Raw genomic sequence first — 24,709 nt, forward strand, 5'->3', positions numbered from 1 at the left:
TGAGGTCAGGAAGAAAATATCACCTGATAGCCTAAAAATGGAGGACAAGATGCTGCGTTCCTGTAATGAACCCTACCCCACGGAAGAGTGGCCCTTCCAGTCCAATAAAGAGGAAGACATCTCTTACGGGGAACCCGAACCGAGTCACACCCACAAAACACCCCAAGAATGGTGGGGGTGCCTGAACTCGGCACGAACAGAAAAGACCGCTCCCTTTGATGACGAGTATGATCAACAGGAGACAGAGCGGGAGCAGCAGATCACCCAATATTTCTGTCAGCTAAAGCAACTGCAAGAAAAGCCTGGCGTATATAATGAAGCTGCTAAAATTTCAAATGAAGATGGAAACCCCAATATCCCTGAAGGGACGGTGTCATCCAAATCAAAAAGGCGGAAAAAGAAAAGCAGTTCTTCACTTACCGTGGAAGGAACAGACACGCCCGCAGATCCTGTGGAGGAAAAGAGGGACCGAGTTGCCCTGCAGCCTAGAGAAAATGGAGAATTCGTCCCACGGTTAACCAAATATCCAGAGGGCCCAAGGCAGAAGTCGTGTACCCCAAAGAAGTGTCTGTCTGGTGCCAACAGTGAGGAACCCTCAACTAGTCATCCCAGGGAAGCGGAGCCAGAACCAGTGAGTGACGATCCCTTGACCAGCCCTGAAGATGCCCTGAAAATTGCCAGGCAGGACTGTGATCTGCTCTGTGAAGAATTAGGAAGAGAGAGAAAAAATAATGCTGAGCTACAGAAGACTGTGCTCGCAATTTACTCTGCGGCCAAGACCGAATTGGAGGATCTCAAGACTGAGCTAGATACTGCAAAGGCTACTATCTCCGCCATGGAGGAAAAGCAGAGCCAATCTGATAAAATGGTGGCTACGCTAAAGCGGAAGTATGAGGAGGCACTGAAGCAGATGACAGTCTTCTAGCAAGAGGTTCACACTCTTCGTATAGAGCTTGATGCCTCACATCATGAGACCAACAGCTGCCGCACAGACCTGGAAGTTTCCAGAAAGGAACTACACAGTCTCACTGAGGAGCTGGACATTGCTAAAGAAACTATTGGTAATCTTGGTACAGTTCTCAAAGTCTCTCAGAAGGAGCTTCAGACCCTCAACCTAGAGAAGGAAGTCTCACGCCAAGAGATTGTCATTCTCAAAGCAGATGTGCGTAAATGGAAGGAGGACTGCAAAGAAGCTCTGAAGAATACAGAGACTGAAAAAGGAGAAAGTTCAAGATTAAAAAGAGAAAACTTAAAACTGAAAGAAGAAAATTTTCAGTTAACAGAAGAAGTCAAGGAAAAGTTTGACGCAGAGCACCGACTGCAGAACCAATTGCAAGGTCTGTGTACACACCTCCAGTATGCTGAGGAGAAGCAGCAAACGCTACAGGAAGAAAAACTGCAGGCTGCTAAAGAGGTACAAGCGCTGCAGGAACGTCTGAATACCCAGTACGTCCCCACAGAGCAGTATGAGGAGCTAAAGGCCACGCTGCATGTCTTCAGAGCATCGTTGGAAGCGGAGCTTCGATACCAGGTGACTCTGTATGAGAGGGAGTGTGAGAAGGCTCAGAAACTGGAGCAAGAGCTGGAGAGACAGAGAGACTGTTCCATTCCCTTGAGTCAGTACACCAAGGAGAAAACAGATGCAGCGGCAACCTTGACGACAAAAATTACAGAGCTCCAGAATATGAAGGAGACTCTGATACAGATTCCTCCAATACGAAAAAAGGTATTGGCTCTGCCCAAGCACCAGTATCTCACAGTAACTAATGCCCGTAAGGACAAGGGTACAGTGAGTGTTGGGGACTCCACGCAACTTCAAAACAAAATTACGAAGTTTGAGCCACCAAAGAAAGCACTAGCCAAACCTACAGCTGCCCAACAGGCAACAAACAGAGGTAGGAGTGCAGAATCAAAGCCAGAAGAATCCTTAGCTGAAGAAGCTGAACTGGCGACTCCGTGGTGTGGAGAAGCTGCAGAAAGACCACTTCAAGAGCAGAAAACTCTAAGGGCTAGTCCTAACTGCCCTACAACTGTTGCCATACACTTTGTCTACAAAAAGAGGAGTGCCCGACGCAACAGAAATCTCAAGACCGCGCACGCGATAAAAAGACTTTACGTGGAAAAAGTCCTCCTCGAGCGACTGAGGAGTGCTGATCTCAAGCATCTTCGGGAGGAGACAAAAATAAACTGGAGAAAGGGCTCCAATCCCAGCGGAACAGAGGGTTCTCTTCCTCCATCCACTCTCATTCAAGTCACAGAGATATCTAGAATGAGAGTGGAAGGATGGGCTTTGGCCGTGGTAAGCCCGAGCTTCCCACAAACAGGGGAGGTATGTAACAGGGGACTTATCCCTGTTCAGTAATGTTCCTTTAATCTAGCAGTGTGGTAGTTAATTACTAAACACCACCTGCCTGATTAGATTGTTTACAAAAAGCCTGCCTTTGAGACAGGAAGTGGCTCTCTTTAGCTCTGACTGAGAGCTGACCTTTGGAGAGACAGAGCAGAGGTTCTTGAGTCCCAGGAGAGACTGACCAAAAGAAACCCAGATCTCTGGAGCTGACCAGTCTTGATCTCTGCCAGCCACACAGCAGAGCTGATTGCAAGACACCAAATAAGACTTCAAAACCTGGATGCTGATATTTTTCTGTGCACGCACGGGTGCGGTTCCAGGAGAGCAGAGAAGTTTACTCTACAGCAACTAAACAGATAAGACTTTCCTTATTAAGAGACTGCTCATATCTGCTTTTTTTCATGTTATGTGTTTGGGCTGGGAGAAGCTTAACTAATGGAGATGTGAACTAATTGCAAGGATTTCCCTAGAAATACTCCCATGTGAATGGAAGCTTTGTTCCCCCCCCCCCCCTGTGTTTGGATAATTTCCTGATGAAAAGGAAAAGGCACAATAAAGCCTATTATAATTTCACATTATAAATGTCTCCAAATTGTGTACTTCTGTGAACGTCCGTCTACAGTTATGATGTCCCCAAATCTATTTGCCTCTCTCTCCTCAAACATTCTTACATTCACCTCACATGCCAACTGACTTTCTCACTTTTTTCTTCGTCTGCTTTCTGTGTAAACTTTATAACTCGATTACTGTAACTTCCTGCTGTCCGGCCTTCCTGCCTCTCACCTATTTCCCCTACAATCTATCCAGAATCCTTCTACTCTTTCTTAAATCTGTTCCAGCATCTCCCCTGCTGAAATCCCTCTCTTGGCTTCCTGTCAAATCTCATATCACACACTCAATTCTCCTCCTCACTTTTAAAGCTTTATACTCTTCTGCCCCTCCTTTCATCTCAGCTCTAATTTTTCGCTATGCACTATCCCGACTCTTGTGTTCCGCTCAAGGATGTATTCTTACTACCCCTTTGTGTCTAAATCCCTCTCCCACCTTAAACCTTTCTTACTGACTGCCCTACACCTCTGGAATGACCTTCCCCTCAATATCCGAGTAGCACCCTCTCTATCCAACTTTATGACCCACCTTAAAACACACCTGCTTAACAAAGCATATGAGTAGCTCCGTGGCTGATACTTTACACATCATACCTAAACCTTGGCCCCTTGCAGACCCACTTACCAGAACATGCTCCTGCTGTCGCTGTATGTTCTTCCTACCTACCAACCAGATTGTAAACTCTTCGAAGCAGGGACTCCTTTTCCTAAATGTTTCTTTTTATGTCTGAAGCACTTATTCCCATTATGTGTTATTTGTATTATTTGTTATTTATATGATTGTCACGTGTATTACTACTGTGAAGCGCTATGTACATTAATGGTGCTACATAAATAATGATACATACATACAATTATCTGACTCATTATGATGTCACCAGTATGATTTCACATGCCAGATATATAGCCTACCGGGTACATGACCTAGTGGCTGACTTGCTGTCACGCCTGTATGCCCGCAGACCTAGCAAGACCCCAGTACTGAGGTGGGAACGGTGTTACACCACACACCCACAGCAGTGGGAGCAAGCCCGGAGTGTTGTATAGCGTTGCTGGGCCTGTAGAGAGAGTGGTTAATGATACTTGCAACGTCCGTTGGTGAAAGCATAAGAATGGTCGTGTTCGTGAGCCGATGTCCAGGGGTCCAGAGAGTAGAGTCGTCAGGGTACAAAGCCAGGTCCAATGATTCCAGAGGTCATCAAGGTAGAGTTCATAGCAAGGTTCAAGGGGTACAGAGAGCAGGGTAGTCCAGGACAAGCAGGGGTCAAAGCCAGGGAAATGCAAAGTAAACACAGGAGCAGGATACAGCAGGGACACAGAGGGAGCACAGCATAGGTCAGCACACAGGGAAACAGGAACTATGCAGAGCGACGATAGAGAGGACAGACAGGGATTATAAAAGGAGACACACCAATAGGAGAGAGGGGAGGAGCAGAGAGAGAAGTGGGAGACAACAGGGATAGGTCAGGGAGAGAAGAGGAGTTGACAGAAGGGGCAGTCAGTGGAATGGCCTGTAGGGGCTGGGAGGAGGAGTCAGGAACGTGGCAAGCCCAAGAAGAGGAGTGTGTGCGTGCGCCCTCTGTAAGCAGAGGGTGCGCGCGCACAGGCTGCGACAGGGAGATGGCCCGCAGGGACCGGGAGGAGGAACCAGAAGGGCGACAGAACCCAGAAGGGGAGCGTGTGCGCGCGCCCTCTGCAAGCTGAGGGAGCGTGCGCACAGGCCACATCACCAGGCGCGCGGAGCGCCGTGCCACGGGTACCCCAATGGAGGGAGGCAGATGAGCGGACGGAGCCGCCAGGGAAGGTAAGGCATAGTGGGTGTCTGGGAGCGGGGGGCGTCGCTGCAGGGGCTCGGGGACCGCGCGGGCACGCGAGACCTGCGGGGCATGCGCTGAGGCAGTGGGGTAGAGAGAGAGGTAGACGGAGCGGAACAGGAGTGGGAAAGGGTAGAGGGATTGGAAGGAGATGGGACAGAGGAAGAGAAAGAAGGGGAAGAAATCCCCTGAATCGTCTCACTTGCTTAAAGAAATTGTAATAACTCATAGAACTAAAAATAGAATGTATCCAAACAGACAAAAACCTGCTCCTTGATCTCAGGAACCATCATGGAAAATGTGGTTACGATATCTTAAGAGGTGTCAAAATGCATAGCGAATAGACAAACAGCTTTCCAAAACATATAGTAGATGTGGTTCCACATGGAACCTAACATTTGTAACAGCATACACTTTGGAGTGTTTGATAGGATCCAAACCATGACAGTTCACCTTATTTTGATGCATAAGGTAATCCTTCCAAGTTTGGTGGTTTTAGGTCTTACAGTTTGGGTGTGCATAATCAGACACACAGACAAACATAATGAGACACAGACACACATTCTGAAGTATATATTAAATTAAAGAAATCTTATTAATGTTTCTTCTACAAAAAAATCCTATTTGAAGTATTCTTTGGAGATCAAATAGCTTTTTAAATAGAGCAAGAAAGTCCTATGGCAGCTTTGTTCAGTATTAAGGAAGAAAAATTGATATGCAAAAGCTCTGCCAAATGTTCTTTGTTCTACTATGTAGATTATACAAAAGGAGCAATATAGCATTGTTCCTAAGTGTGATGGCTCAAAGTAATTACTGGGAATATTAAAATTTCATGATGATTTGATGGGTAATTATCATGTTTTAGTTTTCTTTTTTTACTTGCATCAATGACTTTGTTAACCTTGCGTATAAATCCATGCTACTATACTTTCACCCTGTCCTTTAAGACTATTTTGTTCATTTTAATTCTTTTTTGTGAATCAAATTAAGTACAGTAGTACCTGTCATCCATACGTATCACACATTTATTATTTATCCCTATCCACAATAAGTTGCATACAGTACCATTTTTGTTGTTGCTTTCATCTGTAATCAGTACTTACTGACATCTAGTGATATGTTAATAGTATTTTGTTAATTTAGTCCTCAGTATTTACCATTCCCCTGCACAGACGCCGGTGGAAGAAATAGGTTTATACAGTACATTCCACCTCCTAATTTCCCCGATGATGAAGTACAAGTCAAACACATACTGTATTATGCATTCTAACAGAGCCTAGCCAGTAATAATATCCAAAATACTTAAGGAAATCCCTGCTTAAAGTAGTTTTCGGTGTGAGGGATGGATCAATCTGAGTTTACAAATATGTAGTCTGTCATATTTCTCTTAGAACATTATGTCCCGGGGATATTTTCTTTTTGTGTCCCCTGTTAGCTTATTTTGTTATAATTGTGCTTGAACTTAACATCAAAGACTGGCCCTTGGGTGGATTTATTTCCTCTGCTGTAACCGGTGAGAACATAAAGCCTTCAATTTCCTTTTTTTTTGCTACCACAAAAACCATCAAAGGGATCCCTGTTATATCATGCAATATCAGTGCTCTCAAACGACGCTGGCATTAATTCGGTTGTTCATGTTTTATGACGATAAAAATAACAACAGGTGCATATTTATATATGACAAGGAGACTATAGTGCTAAGTGGACAAGTACAGGTAAACCCCGTTATAGCGCAACCCGTTATACCGCGAAATCGGTTATAACGCGGTTTTCACGTGGCTCCAGTTAAAAAAAAAAAAAATTGAAATTGAAAAAAATAATTATTTTTTTTTGCACACTGCACACACTGGACACACTGCACACACTGCACACACTGCACACACTGCACACACTGCACACACTGCACACACTGCACACACTGCACACACTAGACACACTGCACAATCTCTCACTGCACACTCTCTCACTGCACACACTCTCACTGCACACACTCTCACTGCACACACTGCACACACTCTCACTGCACACACTCTCACTGCACACACTCTCACTGCACACACTCTCACTGCACACACTATCACTGCACACACTCACTGCACACACTCTCACTGCACACTGCTCACAGCACACAGCTCTCACAGCACACAGCACTCACAGCACACTCTCACAGGACACAGCACTCACAGCACACAGCACTCACAGCACACTCTCACAGCACACAGCACTCACAGGGGGTGTCGGGAGGAGGTGGGGGGTGAGTGTGGAGCAGGCTGGGACTCGGAGGGCCATGTATGCTATGCCGCGGAGGGCCAGTAGGTGTGGGGACCTGGGGGGGAGGAAATGGATGCCGGTGGTGGGAGGTAAGGAGCAGGTTGCGGCTGGACTCGCCGTTGCTAGGGGATGTGTAGGGCTTCCGGCCACCTCTTCTTTCCTTCCTTCCCTCCTCACTCCCTCCCTCCTGATCAGGCGCGCGGCGGCCATTTTTTTTTTTAATTAGCGCGACCCCGGGTCTAGCGCGGTCGGATCGGGTGGCCCCCGAGGACCGCGCTATAACGGGGTTTACCTGTATATAGAGACTAGAAATATAACAGCATATTTCTAGTAACATTTTTAAACTTCAGTGCACATTTGATAGTGTACAATACTAAATTAAGTATGCATAAAAACCTTCTTTGCACTTATTTTAGGTAAAATGATTTTATTAGAAACTAGTTGCTCAGAGGCATAGCGAAATATTATGTCGTAATTGTACGACCAAACAGGAAAATAAAAATCTGTTTGCATTCACATAAAAAAGTTTAAATCATTTTTAGACTTATTGATCAAATTAACCCTACATTTGGTGCATATTTTATGGAAAGAGAACAGGTACACAGTGTACCTCATAGCAGATTGTATAGGGGCATAGTGGGTTAGTCACACTGTAACCGTTCTGATCATGGCACTATCGCACGGAAACGTCCAGTCAGCGGGAGTTTCCATGTGATAGTGCTCCAATTGACACTATCCTAGGTTAATGAATAACTCCGATAGAGTCCAGTTTAATTTCGAGTCAGGAGTTAAAGATCATAGCCAGTGGCATAGCTAGACATGCGCAGGCCTCTGGGCAAAAAAAAATTCAGGGCCCCATTAATATTAATACTGACAAAAAAATGTCTTCCTTCCCCATCTTCTCTCTGATCATCCCTCCTCATCTGTTCCCATCCCTCCTCATCATCATCCTTCCACATCTCTCCCCCTCCTCATCATCTCTCCCCCTCATCATCTCTCCCCCTTATCCTCATCATCAGCTCTCCCCCTAATTATCACCATCTTTCCCCCTTGTCATCATCATCATCATCATCATCATCTCTCCCCCTCATCACCATCTCTACCCCTCATCATCACCATCTCTCCCCCTCATCATCACCATCTCTCCCCCTCATCATCACCTCTCCCCCTCACCATCACCTTATCCTTTATCCTCACCTCTCCCCCTCATCATCCTCACTCTACCTCATCCTCACCTCTCCCCTCATCCTCATCCGTCTCCCTCATCCTCCCCTCTTCCCCTCTCCATCACCTCTCCCATCACCTCTACCCCTCATCAACAAATCACCCCCCCCACCATCACCTCTCCCCCTCATGGGGGGGAAGATGATATGTGGCAGTGGGCCCCTGGCGTTAAACAGAAGATACGCTGACAGAGGAATGAGCAGTTGTTAGAGGCAGAGCAGGATGGCCGGGGTTGGAGCGCGCTCTAGCGGTCTGATTCGGAAGTCTTTCTTACTTCCGGTGTCTGCTGCTAGAGCGCACTCCTCCCCGGCCGTCCACCTCTACCTCTGTAACAACTGCTCATTCCTCTGCCGGCGTATCTTCTGTTTAATGCCACGGGGCCCACCGCCGAATACCATCTCCCCCACATGTCTGAAGAGAGATGGGCCACCGATGGGGGGGTGAAAGTGGGCCCCCCAAGAGCGTTGGCCCACAGGCTTTGCTTGGGCTGCCCGGACTATAGGCAGCCCAATTAAAAGGGAATATGAAAGAAAGAGGGCTGAGAAAAATAAAATGATATAAAAAAGCAAAAATGTCCTCTTCCCTCTATTTTTTTTTTTTTTTTTTTTTACTTAAATCAAATGGATGCATGTGTGTTTGTAATGTGTGTATGTGCTGGAACAGAGCAAGGAACCCATAAGTCATGAACATACTGTAGGTCAGAAAGCGACCAAGTCATTTTAAATATATCCGGCAGTGCTGACTTCCTGTGGGAATGTGGTGGTATTATGGTTTATGAATACCCCAATTATTTATTTAATTTGATAAACAAACCATGCTTTTGGAAAATAAATAAAAGTAAGGTGTATTTATATTAAAATGGTCTCTTTCTTTGTGTTCTCAAAGTACAAATCAAGCCTAACACATGTTAATTGTCAGAATTCTTTTTTATTTGCTTTAATCAGACATTGTAACTACCATTTGTTTATCAAGTACTGTTTGCATTTCTATATGAATTATATACATATACACATATACATTTGATTTAGCCTGGAATAGCATACAGTTGATTCAGAAAGTACCAGGGCCGTAGTCTTAAGATGAGTAGTACTGTATGTAATGCAAATATATTAAACGTTTTTCTTGTTTTTGTTCAGTTCTAGACAGTTTACCTCCTACACTGTACAAGGACACAATGAGCACTATCCTTGTGTGGATCCAGCAGTCTGAAACCAAACTTGCTATACCTCAGGTCACTGTTACTGAATGTGAAATCATGGAACATAGACTCAGGGAGCTTAAGGTATGTAATATTACCATACTTTCAATAGATGGAGCTGTTAAGTTCAGTTACTGTAGTACTGTATTTGGAATATATTTGGTCTTGTTTTGGACTCAACATATATGTCAGATGTAATGTTATTTTTGTTTGACAATCCTAAAGCACCAGTTGTTCGTGCTTGGGACAAAACCCATGCAAATTACTATACAGTATTAGAAAACCATATTGGAAGTAGCAACAAACATCCTTTGCATAGAGACAAAGAACCAAGAAACAACATCAATGCTGCCAATAATTTTACCTGCTGATCCCCCATTGTCGACTTGTGATGCCTTTTAACACCCTCCAGAACTAGAGAAATCTGTAATAATGTGTGTAAAATATCAATGTAAGATATATGGCAGAGATTTATATTGGGGCTTCCTCAATGCCTTGAGTTCTGCTATTCTGTCCTCACGCCACGAAGAAATGTGAGACTATACAAATAAACTCCTCTTCTACTTCTTGCATGAATAAATGGTGTTCTTCTGAATTGCAAAATATGTATTATGGAATATACTAATGAAAATATTTATTACAGAATTGACATGCAATCTTGATATGCAATAATCAAAGTACGCTGAAGAGACAATGCTTTTCTAGGTCAAACATGAACAGATAGGATCAGATGCAAAATAAACATGCTGCAGATGCACTATTAGTAACAGAGAATACACAGGTAACTCCTGACCTCTAAGCTCACAACTCAGAATACTGCTCAGCTCTAGACCTAAGCTGCAGTAACTGGATTACAAAGATTTGTGTTAGGAGCAGGCGTAATAATAGATTGTAAACTATAACCTAAATCAATAAATAGAAGTCATATTGATGCATATAAACAATTAACTGTGAATACAGGATACTCTCCACCTAGTATCTGTAAGATATCACAATTTTTAAGGTATTGTATGTGAAACAACATAACAGTATAAATAACATAATTGACAACTTTGACTATATTGTTCATTAGTCCTTATCTTCATGAGACAGATGTAGGATTGTCTCATTGAAGGTCTGATCAAGGTCTTTACTGTGCCCTGTCTTGCTGTTTTGACCTCGACCTTACAGACTCATCTCTGCTGGGAATTGTTTTAACAATGTCACCTTGGCCTTTCTGCATCTGCTTCCCTACAGAACTGTCTGCCTCCTTTGCATCTGGATGCCCTGCCGATACTGTAGTATTTTGCCAAGAAGGACTGCAGGAATTGCAGGTTGCTGGCTCTTTCTCTTTCAAACAGCGCAAATCTTTGAGAGGATGGTATTGGGGAGCCCCACACCCTTGTAGTAGATGGGTTACTCATCTTCTGCCCTCCAGTGACCTGGACTGAAGTACAGATCCTCGTCCACCATCATAAGGATGCAGCGGACCTCCTGGGTAACGGTTTATTGCGCACAGGGTCTGTAGCGATAGGCGACCATCCAGCCACCTTTGGCCAAAGCCTTCAGACAGGTGTCACCACCAAACTTACTTCTCTCCACAGAAGCAATTTTGATTCTCTACATTGTGAAATGCAAGGAACTAGTTGTGATGGTAGGGGTTGATTTGGTTACTTTTAAATTAAGGTTAAGCCCGTCATTACCCCTACTGGTCAATGATATGATGTAGTTATTTATGTATGTACAGTTTATTGTAGCAGCCCTATATATGTTCCTCTTAAAGTATTTGAAGTTATGTACACCTCTATTCAAAAGTGGGGACCTGTAAGGGTTAACTCTCTCTTGCAAAATGAGCTGTAATCACATCAGATTTTATTATTGTAGGCCTGGACACTTTTGGGATTAGGCCCATTGTTGAGGAACCAGAGGTCAATCTCCTGCATAGTGTACTTGCTCTGCAAGAAAGCTGTAAGACCTGGGGCTTATGGTTTGTCTGTGGAAGGGGATTGTCACAGCATTATCCTGGCCCATCTTCACCCCAGTAATCTCATCAACCGGGTCTAGGGCCATGTGCAGAGACCAGGAATATAATTCCTACCCAGACTAGCTGGCATCTCCCTGATTGAGACAGGGTTATAAATATGCCTTTTTCCCAGGCTCAAGAGAGTCATTCTGGACTGGATATTCTTGGTGAAGGCTGGATGCTGACAGGGGACTGGCAGAACCCCTGTAAAGAAAGAGCTGACAGAGAAACAGCAGAAGGGAACTGAGACCCATTGCAGGTATCTGGAGCATCCAGTATTGATGCGGTCTGTGTGCGGTGTTGGACCAGAGCTGTTTGGAGTGAAGCAATGGCGGAGGAATCAAAAACTGTTAGACAGCAGAGAGCAAGGCACTGCTGCCCATACTACAGAGGACAGCGGCGCAAGTTGGGAATGCGTATCGTGGAAAGCTTCTGGACAGAGGTCCCCAAAACTAGGACTTTAGGTTTTTCTCCAAGTTACCCCTGTTGCGTGAGTTTGTGTGTGTTTTATGAACTTGAACATTTGTGGAAACGTTTTCCAATAAATTTCCCTATGTTCAACTCTGCAGTTCTGTCGGTTTACTGATCCCTGGTGTAAAGTGTCCTAGGCTTCGGGGCACCACTGTTTCCAGTTCTTTTTTTTCTCTTTCAAGCCCTTCACTCCAGAACGGTGTTGCGGTGATAGAGATAGGGCATAGGTGCATGGAATAAAGAACTTTTAATGGATCCTTCCACATTGCCCATTCTTGTCGCTTTTCAACGGGTAGTGGGGTATCCCAATCTCGTATTTCTGCTGAAAACTCTCTAAGTAAAGATTCCCCTTGTATGGTCACCAGGGCCACAGAGGATAGTAGAGGCTGTTCACAGTAGACAGGAAACCACGTCCAGTGTATGGTTTTTCATCAATTGACACATGGTATGTAAATGTATCAACCTTGAGGTCCCATCTTAGTCCAAGGTTATGTTGAATTGGTGGTGTGTTAACACCTGGGTCTAAGTCTTTCAGATCCTTTGTATGGTCATCTGAAACAAACATGTTCATTACCTTGGCACTGTTGGAAACTATTTTGTGGAGCACCAGGTTGACATAAGCTGAAATTGCTTGTTGTTTTGAGAACGTCAATAGCCTTTTTATAAATAGGTGTGACGAATTGGGGAACATGCCCCCTGCGGCATGTTCCCTCCTTACCTGTTGAATTTCTGATCACCGCCCTCTATCTGTGAGTCAAGATTATCTGATGTCTTTCTGTGTCCTGAACTTTTCCCTGCTTCCGCAGAGGCCGTGTCTCTGCTCCGCCCCTGCCTTGTCTTCTCTACAGGAAGTGACTTCAAGCATTCTGAAGCAAGCTACGCCACCTTGCTTTCTGGCAAATCCTGCCCTCTTCCTCCTGACTGGAAGTAAGCCTCACTCTGACTCTCATTGCTAACAGCTGCTGCTGCCCTTTAAATAACAGTCAGTTGCAACCTGCCCTGGGTCCTGCAAAGTGCTACCCCAGTAATCTATGCTTCTTGTGCCTGCCATCACATGCTGTTCCTGCCTGGACTTCCTCTGGGACTTTTACTCACCTCCTTTGGATTACCGGACGACTGGGACATTCCTCCTTTCTTTACTGAGGTTAATTTTCCGTGGCAGGTAATGTAGGACCTGCTGAATAGGGTTTACCTTGACGTGGTAGCAGGCTTACAATACTTTGGCCTAAGCATTCAACTAAAAACCCTTACTTTGTATTTAGTATTGCTGCACTTTTCTGTTACTGGCACTATGCCTTTAAGGAGGCTGGACTCCTACAGGAAGTAATTCTATTGTTACCTTGTGCTCTGGACTTTACCTCTCCCTTGCTCCTCACTAGTGGCATACCTCACACCCCCGCAGTGGTGTCCGAGAGCGCGCGCATTCTCCTGCATGCGGCGCATTCACATGACTACGTGCATCGCTCCCCAGCTGCACAGCAACTTCTCCTATCTCGTGTCTCCTGCGGCTTTCCCCCACTTAGCTATCAGGTCCCCCTCCTTCTTTTGGCTTGCGCATGGGAGCACAAGCGTCACAATAGGCAGTGATTTGACGTTTATATATTTTTTAAATTTCTTTCTATTAGCTGCTTGGCATCTGTACCATACTTCTTTTCCCCTTCCATTTCTGTCCTTCTAAATCCATAGGTAGCCACAGCAGCTGATGGACTATTACCGATGACATGCACTCTCATTCTGCACTCGACAATCTCATCGTTTATATCATTGTTGCAGTGCAGAATCTTAAATAATTTATGTTGTCTTCTTCAAGAAGGAAACAGTGGAATATCTATGAGATGTTGGCGGTTATTGCAACAGGCTCCTTCTTGAAGTGGATTAGCGCTTCTAGGAGGCTCAGAGAATGGAGCACATGAGTCAAATAAATTCTGATTTTATCTGGTTTCTGTACCAAAAGTCAGAATATACTAACATTCTTCTCCCTCCTTTAGTGGTGGAGTTGGCTCTGCATAGCTGTTGTCTAGTATTTTCACTATGAAGGCCACAAAGTGATGCTTAGACTCTGGATTCTTCTCCAGGGTGCAACGTAGTGAAGCAAATCGGTTGAGGGTCTGTTCTTTGTTGTTAGGAAGTCTGTCTACATATATGAAATGGAAGTTGAGCCACCCAGCTGCTTGATTTGTCTTTGAAGAATTCTTTATCCATTATTTTCAGGAACGGTTTATTTTCTATTGAATGGGCAGGTTCATCATCGTCCCTTGTTGTCATGAATACTGTATATCCAAAATCCTCATTACACTTTTCCCAGTTTGGAGATCTCCAAGTTGGTCTGGGTAATATAACTCGATTGTTCTCTGCTGCCAGCTCTCTCTTTCACGAAGAAGGGGTTAGGACATGGCTGAAATCGGGATGCACATCTGTTATCTAGTACTCTTGCATTAAGAGTATTGACATTGCCAGGTTTATGCATTTTGTCAATGCAGACATTACCTCCTATCACCGATCTAAGATAGAGTCTTTGAACATAGCGAGCATTGTGGGGACCATTGTACTTCTTACAAACTTTTTTTACCTTCACAATGTCTCTACCGAGCATTAGTATAATCTATGTATCTTGGTCTAAAGGTGGGATGCGATCTACTTGGACTTCAGGTGAGGATGATGTCCTATTATCTAGCATTCGGTTACATTCTACAGTATGTATGTAGGGAGGGCTATCTTAGTTCTGCCACCTACAGTCCCTACCATGTAATAGTTTGCTCTTCTCCATGTTGTCTAAATTAGTCTTGCACATGTTCTGCGTGTGTAGGGAGATGTGTACTTTGTATGTCAAATAAATTATAGAACTCTGACAGGACCAATTATTTCTTGCTTTGATCATATAGGATAACATACATCCTTGCTGCTTTATCAGGCTGACCCTTTGGGTGTACTGCATTGCAGACTTCTTCTCAAATCTCAGTGTATTTGGATGTGAATAAAAGGAGGTGACATTTTCTCTTCCTCATCCTCCTCCTCCCCCCATGACATAAGACAGGGATAGAAGCCTTAGGAGGAATTGATGTCTAGCTTTGGTGAACTCAAGATCCAATAGCAGATCCCCAAGCTCTCCTAAATTTGTATTGGTCTTTGTTAGAGATTTTAGAAACATTCTCAAATGTCTTTAAGAGTGTGCTCCCCACGGTGCTTTGAGACAGGGATAGAAGCATTAGGAGGGATGGAATTAGAGGTTTCTGGGAGTAGAGATGTTACATGTTTCTTGCTGTAAAACTCTGTACACTTGATAGCTATTTTAAAGTCACTGGACAGGAGACTTGTAGAAGTGAAGTATCGCAAGCAAACTCCTTAATCTTTGAGTAGGCTTTTACATTCTTCTAGACGTTTCTCTCTAAAACCACAACACATCTTAAGGGGGTGACTTTCTTGTGCAAAGGACATTGTCTCTCTGGGTCCTCTAATTTCCTGCTGGTTGTAGGGAAGGGGTAGAAGATGTGCACATTGTAGAAGACACATCTGTCTTATGTACAGAGATAGGTGTTCTTTGGCTATCATGTTTTGTGGCTGGTCACGCTTTCTTCCATTAGCTTGAACCAGGTACACTTATTGCACCAAATGTGAAGCTTGGATCGTTTCTTGTCTTAGCTAAGCCATGAATAAACTTTGAAAGTTTGAGAAAGGAGTAAAGGCAACTTGATTCTCCTCTTTGTATCTTGAACCTTATGAGATCAATTTCTCTTGCAAGCTATGTGGCAGTTTCTCTATTATGGGGTTCACTCCTCAAATGATATCTAGATAACTGAGACCTGGTAGATGGATATTCGCTTTGGCGGACTCAAGCTGCAACAGCATATCTCTAAACTCTCGTAAATTTCTACTGTCTTTGTTAGAGATTTTAGGAAAATTCTCAAATGTTATTAAGAGTGCATTCTCAATTACCCCTGGGTTGCTGTAGCACGTCTCTAGCCTTTCACATACTATTTTGAGTCCTACTGCAGGAATATCCACATTGTAACGGATGCGTACCACAAACCGGACATGACCACTGTAACGCTTGGGTTCACCACGAACAAGGCGGGACACTGGTATAAATATACTGCGCCACCCACAGCAGCGGAGGCACGTCTGGAGAGTGGATAGTTAAGGTCGCCGGGTCAGGATTGGGGAAGATAGATTAGTCTTGAAACTTGCAGGGGTCGGAGCAAGGAGCAAGGAGAGTAGTCGGTGTCCAGGGTGCCCTGGTCAAAGTTAGGAGCCAGGAGGATAGTAGTTTGTTCGAGTGCCATGGTCAGGGATGGAGATATATGGAAGGTCAGAGGCAAGCCGGGGTCAGTATTCAGAGAAGGGTCCGCAGTCAAGCTGGGTCGGTATCCAGAGAAGGGTCCTAAGTCAAGCCGGGTCGGTACACAGGAGATCAGACAACAAAGCAAGGTAAGGCAAGGTACAACACAAACGCAGCATGAACAGGGACGTGGAAAAACAAGACTACCATGAACTATGCTCAGCCAAAGAATGAAGGGAACGGCTAAGCATAAATGAAGGGATGTGACCAATGAGACAGGGGGGTGGAGCGGAGGAGCGGTCTATGCGGAGGCAGGGATAGGTTGCAAGGTGCAGGAGACAGGTGGGTGTGATAATGATGGTTGTCCCGCAGCTGGGGAGCGGTGCACGTGTGTCACGTGTGCGTGGTGGACGCACGTTGCGAGCGGGGAGCAGAGCCAAGCTCCGTAGAAACATTGAAAGTTCTCCATGGGCGAAAGTTCTCACGTGCGCATGCTCTGTAAGATGCGCAGAGGTTTGTGGAGCAGTAGGTAAGGAGGGAACACGCCGCGTGGGAAGTGTTCCCCGATTCCTTACAACCACGAGGCCGAGGTTGGAATTAGAAAACAACGACCTAGAGATGTGAGATCGCATCCAGTGTGTAGGTTCGTAGTCATGGATAGCCGAGACAGGGTAGAAGAATGTAGGATAGTTGAAGGCAATCCGAGGTCGAGAATTGGAGAGAGCAGAGTAGTCCTAGGGAAGTCAAGGTCGAGGATTGTAGAAAGCAGGATAGTAGACGGGAACAAGGCAATGCAGGATAAGGTGAGGCAACAGTGAATGTGACTAGCACACGTCACAAGGTTTATGCTCAGCCATCTTCCTGGGGTAAGAGGCTGAACCAAAATAGCAGGGCCCTCCAATCAGGTGCATGGCTGCACAGCAGGCAGGAATCAGGCAGGAGCCAATCAGGCAACCGGTGCTTGAAGGGGGCAGGGCCTGCACCCAATCCTCATACACATTCACTGACCCACAACGTCTCTTTATGTATTCTGAGAACTCATGTCCAAACTAATTGGTCAACAGATCAAATTCCTCATTTGCAGTCATGTCCAAACTTCTTACAGTATTCCTCAATGTGGATCTCCATGCTCTGTAGTTCTCAGGAGGAATGTCAAACTTGGTAAGCCCTATGTTGATCAGTTTGTGGGTGAACCAGATACTTGGTGAAGTCCATTATGCTTGATGCTTCAGTATGTGAGTGTTAAGGTAATTGGGGGATGCTGTAGGTGGGCATGTTCCTCTGCCCACCATCTAGTGATAGCATTGAACAGTGATTTAGAGTGAACTTGGTCGGATTCTGGTGAACATGTTGGTATGGTTTTCTACTTAGTCTTTGGTACACTGGGCAAAATCTTCTTCAACTACAGTACATGACTACACTTGTTCTCCTAGCCATCTAATCCTGTAGCTGCTTCAAATACTTCAGCCGGAGCCTGGGATGCAGCTGCTTCCTTTTCCTGATGTAGTGCCTCTAATTAGGCTTCCAACTATACCTTTGTATGTGCTGCAGCTGTTTCTAGTTTCATGGCTGCTTCTTTTATACTCTAAGAGGCTCCTCTACATTAAACTTCTGCTACAGCATGTGCCATTTTAACTGTTGTGCTCGCCTTCAATATTTTTGATCGCACTGTCCTTGCAGACATAATTGTACAGTAAGCCTGGATGAGCCAGGGCATTGAGATAGATAGACTTTCATTGGTTTATAGTCTGCTGGATTAGCTGTTCATAATTTGCAGCTGGGGATACTATTGAGAGCAGAGCACTCCATATCGGGAACCTGTACCGATCCTCTGATCTCCTTTCTGAAGAAAGAGGGTTTTTTCCCATTCATTTTCAGTCCACGACCTAGAGATCATTTTAGGCTTTTTCAAGCACTTCTCCATTGACATCAGCACTGATTTGATCAACACGATCAGCGTGGATGCAGGAGCGTGCCATCAATTAAACCTATAACTGGATCCTCACTTTGATCCTAACCAGCTACTGTGCTGTTTGAATGCACCTCTGCATTAACATCCGCACTGATAGGATTTACATGATCAGTTAAGATGCAGGAGTGTGCTGATGATTGAATTTGATCTGAGGCTCTGAATTGAGTGGAGAACATTTCTTGTGCTTTAGAGTATTTCTCTTGATCCTATAGGTGCACCTCTCTATTCACATCCATGCTGATATAGTTCACTAGATGCAGATGTAGGAGTGTGCTGTCATTTGAAGCAGCTATTTAATTTTTGGATTTGAATTTAATGATATACTCATTACTGTGTTGTATCTATGCACCACCCCTGACCTCAGCACTGATATAACCTACAAGATCAGTGTGGATGCAGGAGTGCACATGAACAATACTGAGAGACACACTATGAGAAATTCCACAGAGTGATTAAACAATGGAGCCAAATTTAACAATGCATTTCACACAGGGAGTAAAGAGGTGTGTGTATTAACCCCTATCCTCTATGCCTCTAACTAGAACTTCTCTATATCTATAGAACCCTATATGGAGACTTATTTTAGTCATCAAGTACACTTCTGTATAATCGAGAACACTTATACAGTACTCACACAACAATCAAAGTCACTGCACAAGTGTTATCTGATTTTAATACCCAATATTTTATATTCCTTTGCTGACATTAAAATTAGTTTTTATTATTTCACAAATCATGATCAGTTATTGAGTGCTTAGAATCTACTAAGTATTACCTAGTGAGCACTTCACTCTCATTACTTTAGCTGTAGCAGGGTATTTCTTGAGTTGCTAGGGCTTTCTTGTGTTTGTTGAGATTGTGTTGGAGCCTCAGCGTCAGCAGTCTCAGTAGATGGAGTAATGTCCTCTGAGGGACATTTTGATAGTGTACCACTGTCCACCTGCCCCCTACGTAGATCTCCCAGATGGTTTAAATTAATAGCTAAACCGAAACGAAATAATGCCAAAAGTAAACAAGGATAGTAAAAATATCAAAATGTTGCAAAACAAAATGTATTGAGAAGGTTTAGGATTGATTTTCGATGTTGATACAAGACGCAAACTGCCCGGATGTGTGTGCAAATACAGATCTGTACATATTTTTTAAAGTTAATTGTCAAAAACATCTGCTCACAAAACAAATACGGGGAATAACTTAAATTATACAGTATTATACATATATATTTTTTGATTTGTCATCCTTAATACAGTACATAAAACAGAGTTTAAAAACCTTTCCTTATTCCTCAATTGTTTGGATTTTGGATAATGTCTACATGTTTATTCATAATATGTATCCAAATGTTTGTCTTGATTTAAATACTGTCAATAAAAATAAATTAAACAGAAAATGCAGAGAAATTATATGTTTGCCCAATCCAGAGGCTCAGGGGTCAACCAAAATAAAACGTTGTCAGCATAAAACAATAGCTTGAGAAAATGAGCCAGAGTTGTATTACACTAAATCTAAAAATAAAATAAAAACATAAGTATACACAGTAGTGTTCCCCTGATCCTTTTAGCCCTATGGTCAGGGGGAAGCACTCTGTTAATGTACTTGTTTCCTGCAACACTGCTTATTGCTTAGATCAGTTTCACAAGTCTGTCTTTCATCATCGTTGTTGCATCTCACTTCTTGCTAAGTGATTTACATACTCTCTGAGTACCAATTAACTATAATATAAATTACTAATAATACATTCTCAAAAGAATTGTGGCATAGTTCTCTCTATTATTCAAAGAAAGGGGGCTTTAAGATACCTTCCTTTACTGTATACAGCCATTAGCAATATTTAATGCAGTTCTCACTGGGCTTGATCACCAGACTTCCTAGAGAAAGAACTGAATATTTTATGAGGAGTATTGTGTAGCAAGGGCCTACCTTTTAGGCCCGGGCCATAGAGGGGGGGAGCCGTGCTGCACCGTGCTGACGCTGAGGCTCGCCTGCAGAAGCTGTGCGATTCCATGCACATACAGGCGAGCCAGCATCCGCGATCGGAGGTGGGGGGAGACTAAGGGATGCGGGGCAGTGACGTCGCTGGGCCAATCGCCCGCGACGCACTGACGTCGACATCACGGCGCCAACGTCACGGTGCCGTGACGTTGACGCAGCCCCGCTCTCATTGGAGGTTTTCAGCCAACAGCGCGCTGAAAAACAGCTTGGCGCTCGGCTGAAAACTCCAAAGCCTTAGCACGCCTGCAGACGCTCGCGCGAGCCCCCTCTCAAGGCATTCTCATTGAGGATGCAGGGGCTCAGCGCTGAGCGTCTGCACGCCTCAGCACGGCCTGTCTTTCTATGGACTCAGCCTTAGTCTTTACTAATATATAGCAACTGATCTACACCATGGGTGACATTTGTGAGTATTATCCATCCTTGCACAACTGTAATTAGATACAATGGAAATCAGACAATAGTAGTGGGTGTCCTCCAAGTAGGCGTTTGCTTTATTTCATTTACAAAAAATTGTTTGCTGCTACTTGAAAAAGAGAGAGACTGCATAATGAATAACCATAAAACAAATCAGCAGAAAGCAGTGATCCTGTGCTTACATATAGGACAGCACAGTTATTTCAAAAAGGGCAAATCTATTTTCTGATTAGGTGTATGGTGGAAATAATAATAATAATAATAATAATAATAATAGCATGTTCTTGTATAGCGCTGCTAGTTTAACCTAGCGCTTTACAGATACATTTTGAAGGCACAGGTCCCTGCCCCGTAGAGCTTTCAATCTATTTTTTTGGTGCCTGAGTCACAGGGAGATAAAGTATCTTGCCCAAGGTCACAAGGAGCTGACACCGGGACTTGAACCAGGTCCCCCTGCTTCAAACTCAGTGTCAGTGTTTTTACTCACTGAGCCGCACCTTCTTGTAAATATGTTACATAAAATGTTTTTTCTTTTAATTATTTTTTGTTTTATACTTGACTCCTTTTCCTTAAAGTAGCAATTTTCTTTTTATATATATATATATATATATATATATATATATATATATATATATATATATATATGTAGCCCCTGTATGTAAGAGCGGGCTACTTATCCTTCTCCTACTGGATTAAGCCCTGGTAAGGGCAGGCGCCAGTAGTAACCATGGGTTTCCCCCCTTCAAGCCCTGCTGGAGTGATGGAGGCGGGCCCCCTGACTCTGTGCTGGCCTAGACAGAGGGGAGGTCCTGCTGACATCATGAGGGGCAGGGCTGACTCTATTTAGTGGCCAGTACCTGTCAGTGACAGTTGGTTCTTGTCTGTCCTGGGAGTTGGAGGAGAGGAATGATGTTCTGTCCTACGTACAGAAGAGAGAGTAAGGAGACCAACCTATGAGTTTGGAGAGTGAGCAGCAGCAGAGTGGACCAATGCCCCTCACCCAGCTAAGGGGGTGAGGGGGAGAATCAATCCCCACCCCGAGGATACCCTCTGAGGTGGCATAGGGGTATTGAGGCCCCCCACAGACCATCCTGCTGGGAAGCCTACTTGGAGGGAAGGAGAGGAGAGAACAGGCCTGTACATTAGGGAGAACTGCTTCCTATGAACTGTTGACTTTGCATGAACTGCAGTGACCTACCTCACCGTGTTGCCAGACAATAAAGACCTTGCTGATATTTTGCCCAGAGACTGTGTGTGAGTTAAGGAGCATTCCCCCTGGGACCAGGGTCTTCTCTGTAAGGGTCCTACCCCACATCCCTGGGGCTTATAGAGAATGGAGGCGCTGCACCACTAAAGAATGAAGGCATTCTTAGTACACATAGCCAGCCTCACTACACCCTAGATAGCCATCTGTGTCTGGGGGGGGGAGGGGGGACATGGGTTACATATATATATATATATATATATATATATATATATATATATATATATATACACATTTTATGAAAGATTGCTTAACTCTTACATCTTAGGCTAAGGCCCCGCTCCCTCAGTCAGCGTGTCCGCACTGCATGCAGGCAGCACGTTACCAGGCAATTTACCGCTACCTGCGGGCTGTAGGAAGCTGGGGCCGGAGCGGGGGGGCGTGGTTTGAGCGGGGGGCTCTCGTGCTGTCTTACCCCCCCGGTCGATCCCTCTCTTACTCCGGGAGCCCATCACACTCTGAAGCTAGGCACAGAGGAAAGGACACACACAGGCACTCTCTCACACACACACACAGGCACTCACAGGCAAATACACATGGGGGGAAATCGGAACGGGGGGGATCGGAGCATAGGGGGGAATCGGATTGGCTGCTGGGATGTCACATGACGCGACACTCGCCAAAACCACATGCTCCTTGTAGCTCCGGCTGGCTGACGCGTCACAGCACGCAGTCAGCCATGCCGGAAGGAGCCAGCGGGGGCATCTAGAACAGGGGCAAGCAGCTGGTGGACCACGGCCGCGTGCGCCACCGGCCGCAGCGGGACCAAGACCTTAGAGACCCTGGTCTTACAGCTGGGTATTCACCTCACCCATGTCAGGGAAAATAACATGGCTTCCAGCAACTTCATTGCCATTTAGACCTCTTTACGGGGTTTGACATTCTTGTTATTGATTGTAGTCTCCGGTGTTAATGGGAGAATACCAGAGGTGAATAGCATTGAGTCCAGTGGTCTCCTATAAGTGCGAATGAAGTAAAGAGATCCATGCTCACCAAACCCCCATAAATAAGGTAGGCTTAATTGCTTTTCTTGGGGAGACGGGATTGCTTTTTTAAACAAGGTGAAGCATACAGGTAGTTTTGCAAATGAATAAATAAAATAAGGAGTGATGTGTTGTTCAATGTATTTATTTATTTATTTTTCTACTCCATCACCTTATCGTGGACACATGAAGATGGCACTTTGCTTTTGACAGATATTCATATTTTGAAGATTGGTAATGTGTGGTTGATAAAAGCCTAACAAGGAGTATGTCTCAGTCGCTGGACATAATATGCAGTACACCTCTGTCCCTGAATGTAGAGCAGGCAGTCTGGTGGGCGTTACCATGACATCTGCCACAGTTTTCTGTAGGCCAAGTCCATAGTGCAGGCATGCGCATGACGGAGCGCATGACGTCGCACGCACCTGTCTCTGGAGCGATTTGCGGACTTCTGTTTGCGATGATGTGTGTGACATGGGGGGCTTGGCCATGACCTTACATCGGCATCCACAGCACACAAAGACAAAGTACAAAACTGAGGCACATGCTAAAATAATTATGAAATCTTGCCGTCTTTATGATATTGTTACAAACAATGAACAGTTTGGAACATTAGAAGTAACATGTTCAGCTGCTAAACAAGGTGCTGCAACTTGCTCGCTTAAAATCATCGTGTGGCTTTTACAAAGAATTGCAAATCATTGAAACAAAATCAATATGTAATATTATGTGGTTTGATTATTTAAAAAACAATGTTTGGCTTTATGTTTGGTGTCCAATACATGACATTTTGTTGAAGCATCAATACAATATCAGCACTTACCTGTGACATTTGTTGCCTGGCTGATCACAGCTTGCAACATTACAATCATGCTCTTATTGATTTTTTTTTTCTTTAGAAATGGTTTGTAATAATAATGTGCGAAGAACTCTGCATTTCAAATAGCCCATTTACTGTAATAGTTTGCAAAAAAAATGTTTCATTTTAAATGCAGTAAAACCTGTTTGTTAAGTTTGGATAATGCTGCATAAGATACTCTGCCCATTTTTCTCTCTATCAGGCCTTACAAAGTTCCCTGCACGAGCATCAGACTGACATGAATTATCTCAGAAAAACTGCAGAGGAGTTATCCAGCAAAGCAACTGCCGATGTGAAACAGAAATATTGGTCAGAAATTGAGCTAGCCCAAAACCGTTGGAAGAAATTATCAAATCAACTAGTGGGGCAATGCCAAAATTTGGAAGAGTTACTAAGCAAGCTTAAACAATTCCAGGTGGGCATAAAGTGTGTGTGTGTGTGTGTGTGTGTGTGTGTACAAATATGTAAAAAAAAGAACATCGAAAGAGCACTCTAATAAACCTCCAAATACTTACCTTCTAAATACAAATTCAAATGTAATAATCCTTTTAATAATACATTGCAAAAAATAATAATATTACATAACTGCAACCCCCCAAAAAAACCATCTTATATAAACACTTGGTGGTCCCAGTAAATGTTCTAGACATATGGACAGTATTGCATGTGGCTACTCTTAGCAAATCCACAACTTCATCTTGTTGCTGGTTTTAATTAAACTGTCTATTGTAATTGCATACATTTTATTCTAAAGGTATAGATATGTGTTGCAGGGTACATGCAACCATACGCATTGTTTCTGGATAAGGCTTATTTATTGAGCCTTAAAATTACAGCACACAAAAACAAAACAGCTTCTTTTCAGCATACAAAAAAACAAAATAGCTTATTTTCAGCGTACAAAACAAAAGCTTCCTTTCAGCATACAAAAACCCAGACAGTTCATCAAACATGCATTTGGAAAAACAGACCTTCTAGCAGTAATCTATTTCAGCGTTTCAGTCCTATCTC

At 44.0% G+C, this 24,709-nt stretch overlaps 1 protein-coding gene across 16 annotated transcripts in view; it reads left to right on the forward strand.

Annotated features, from left to right (window-relative positions):
- The window catches only part of DMD (dystrophin), a 2,761,517-nt gene that overhangs the window by 1,222,777 nt on the left and 1,514,031 nt on the right, over positions 1-24,709 (forward strand). For all 16 annotated transcript variants that reach the window (XM_075590265.1, XM_075590266.1, XM_075590270.1 and 13 more), the window contains 2 exons: positions 9,404-9,549; positions 23,901-24,113. In XM_075590265.1, coding sequence (XP_075446380.1) covers positions 9,404-9,549; positions 23,901-24,113 — 359 coding nt within the window. The remainder of the gene's footprint in view (positions 1-9,403; positions 9,550-23,900; positions 24,114-24,709) is intronic.

Source organism: Ascaphus truei, chromosome 3, assembly GCF_040206685.1.
Source record: "Ascaphus truei isolate aAscTru1 chromosome 3, aAscTru1.hap1, whole genome shotgun sequence".
NCBI lineage: Eukaryota > Metazoa > Chordata > Amphibia > Anura > Ascaphidae > Ascaphus > Ascaphus truei.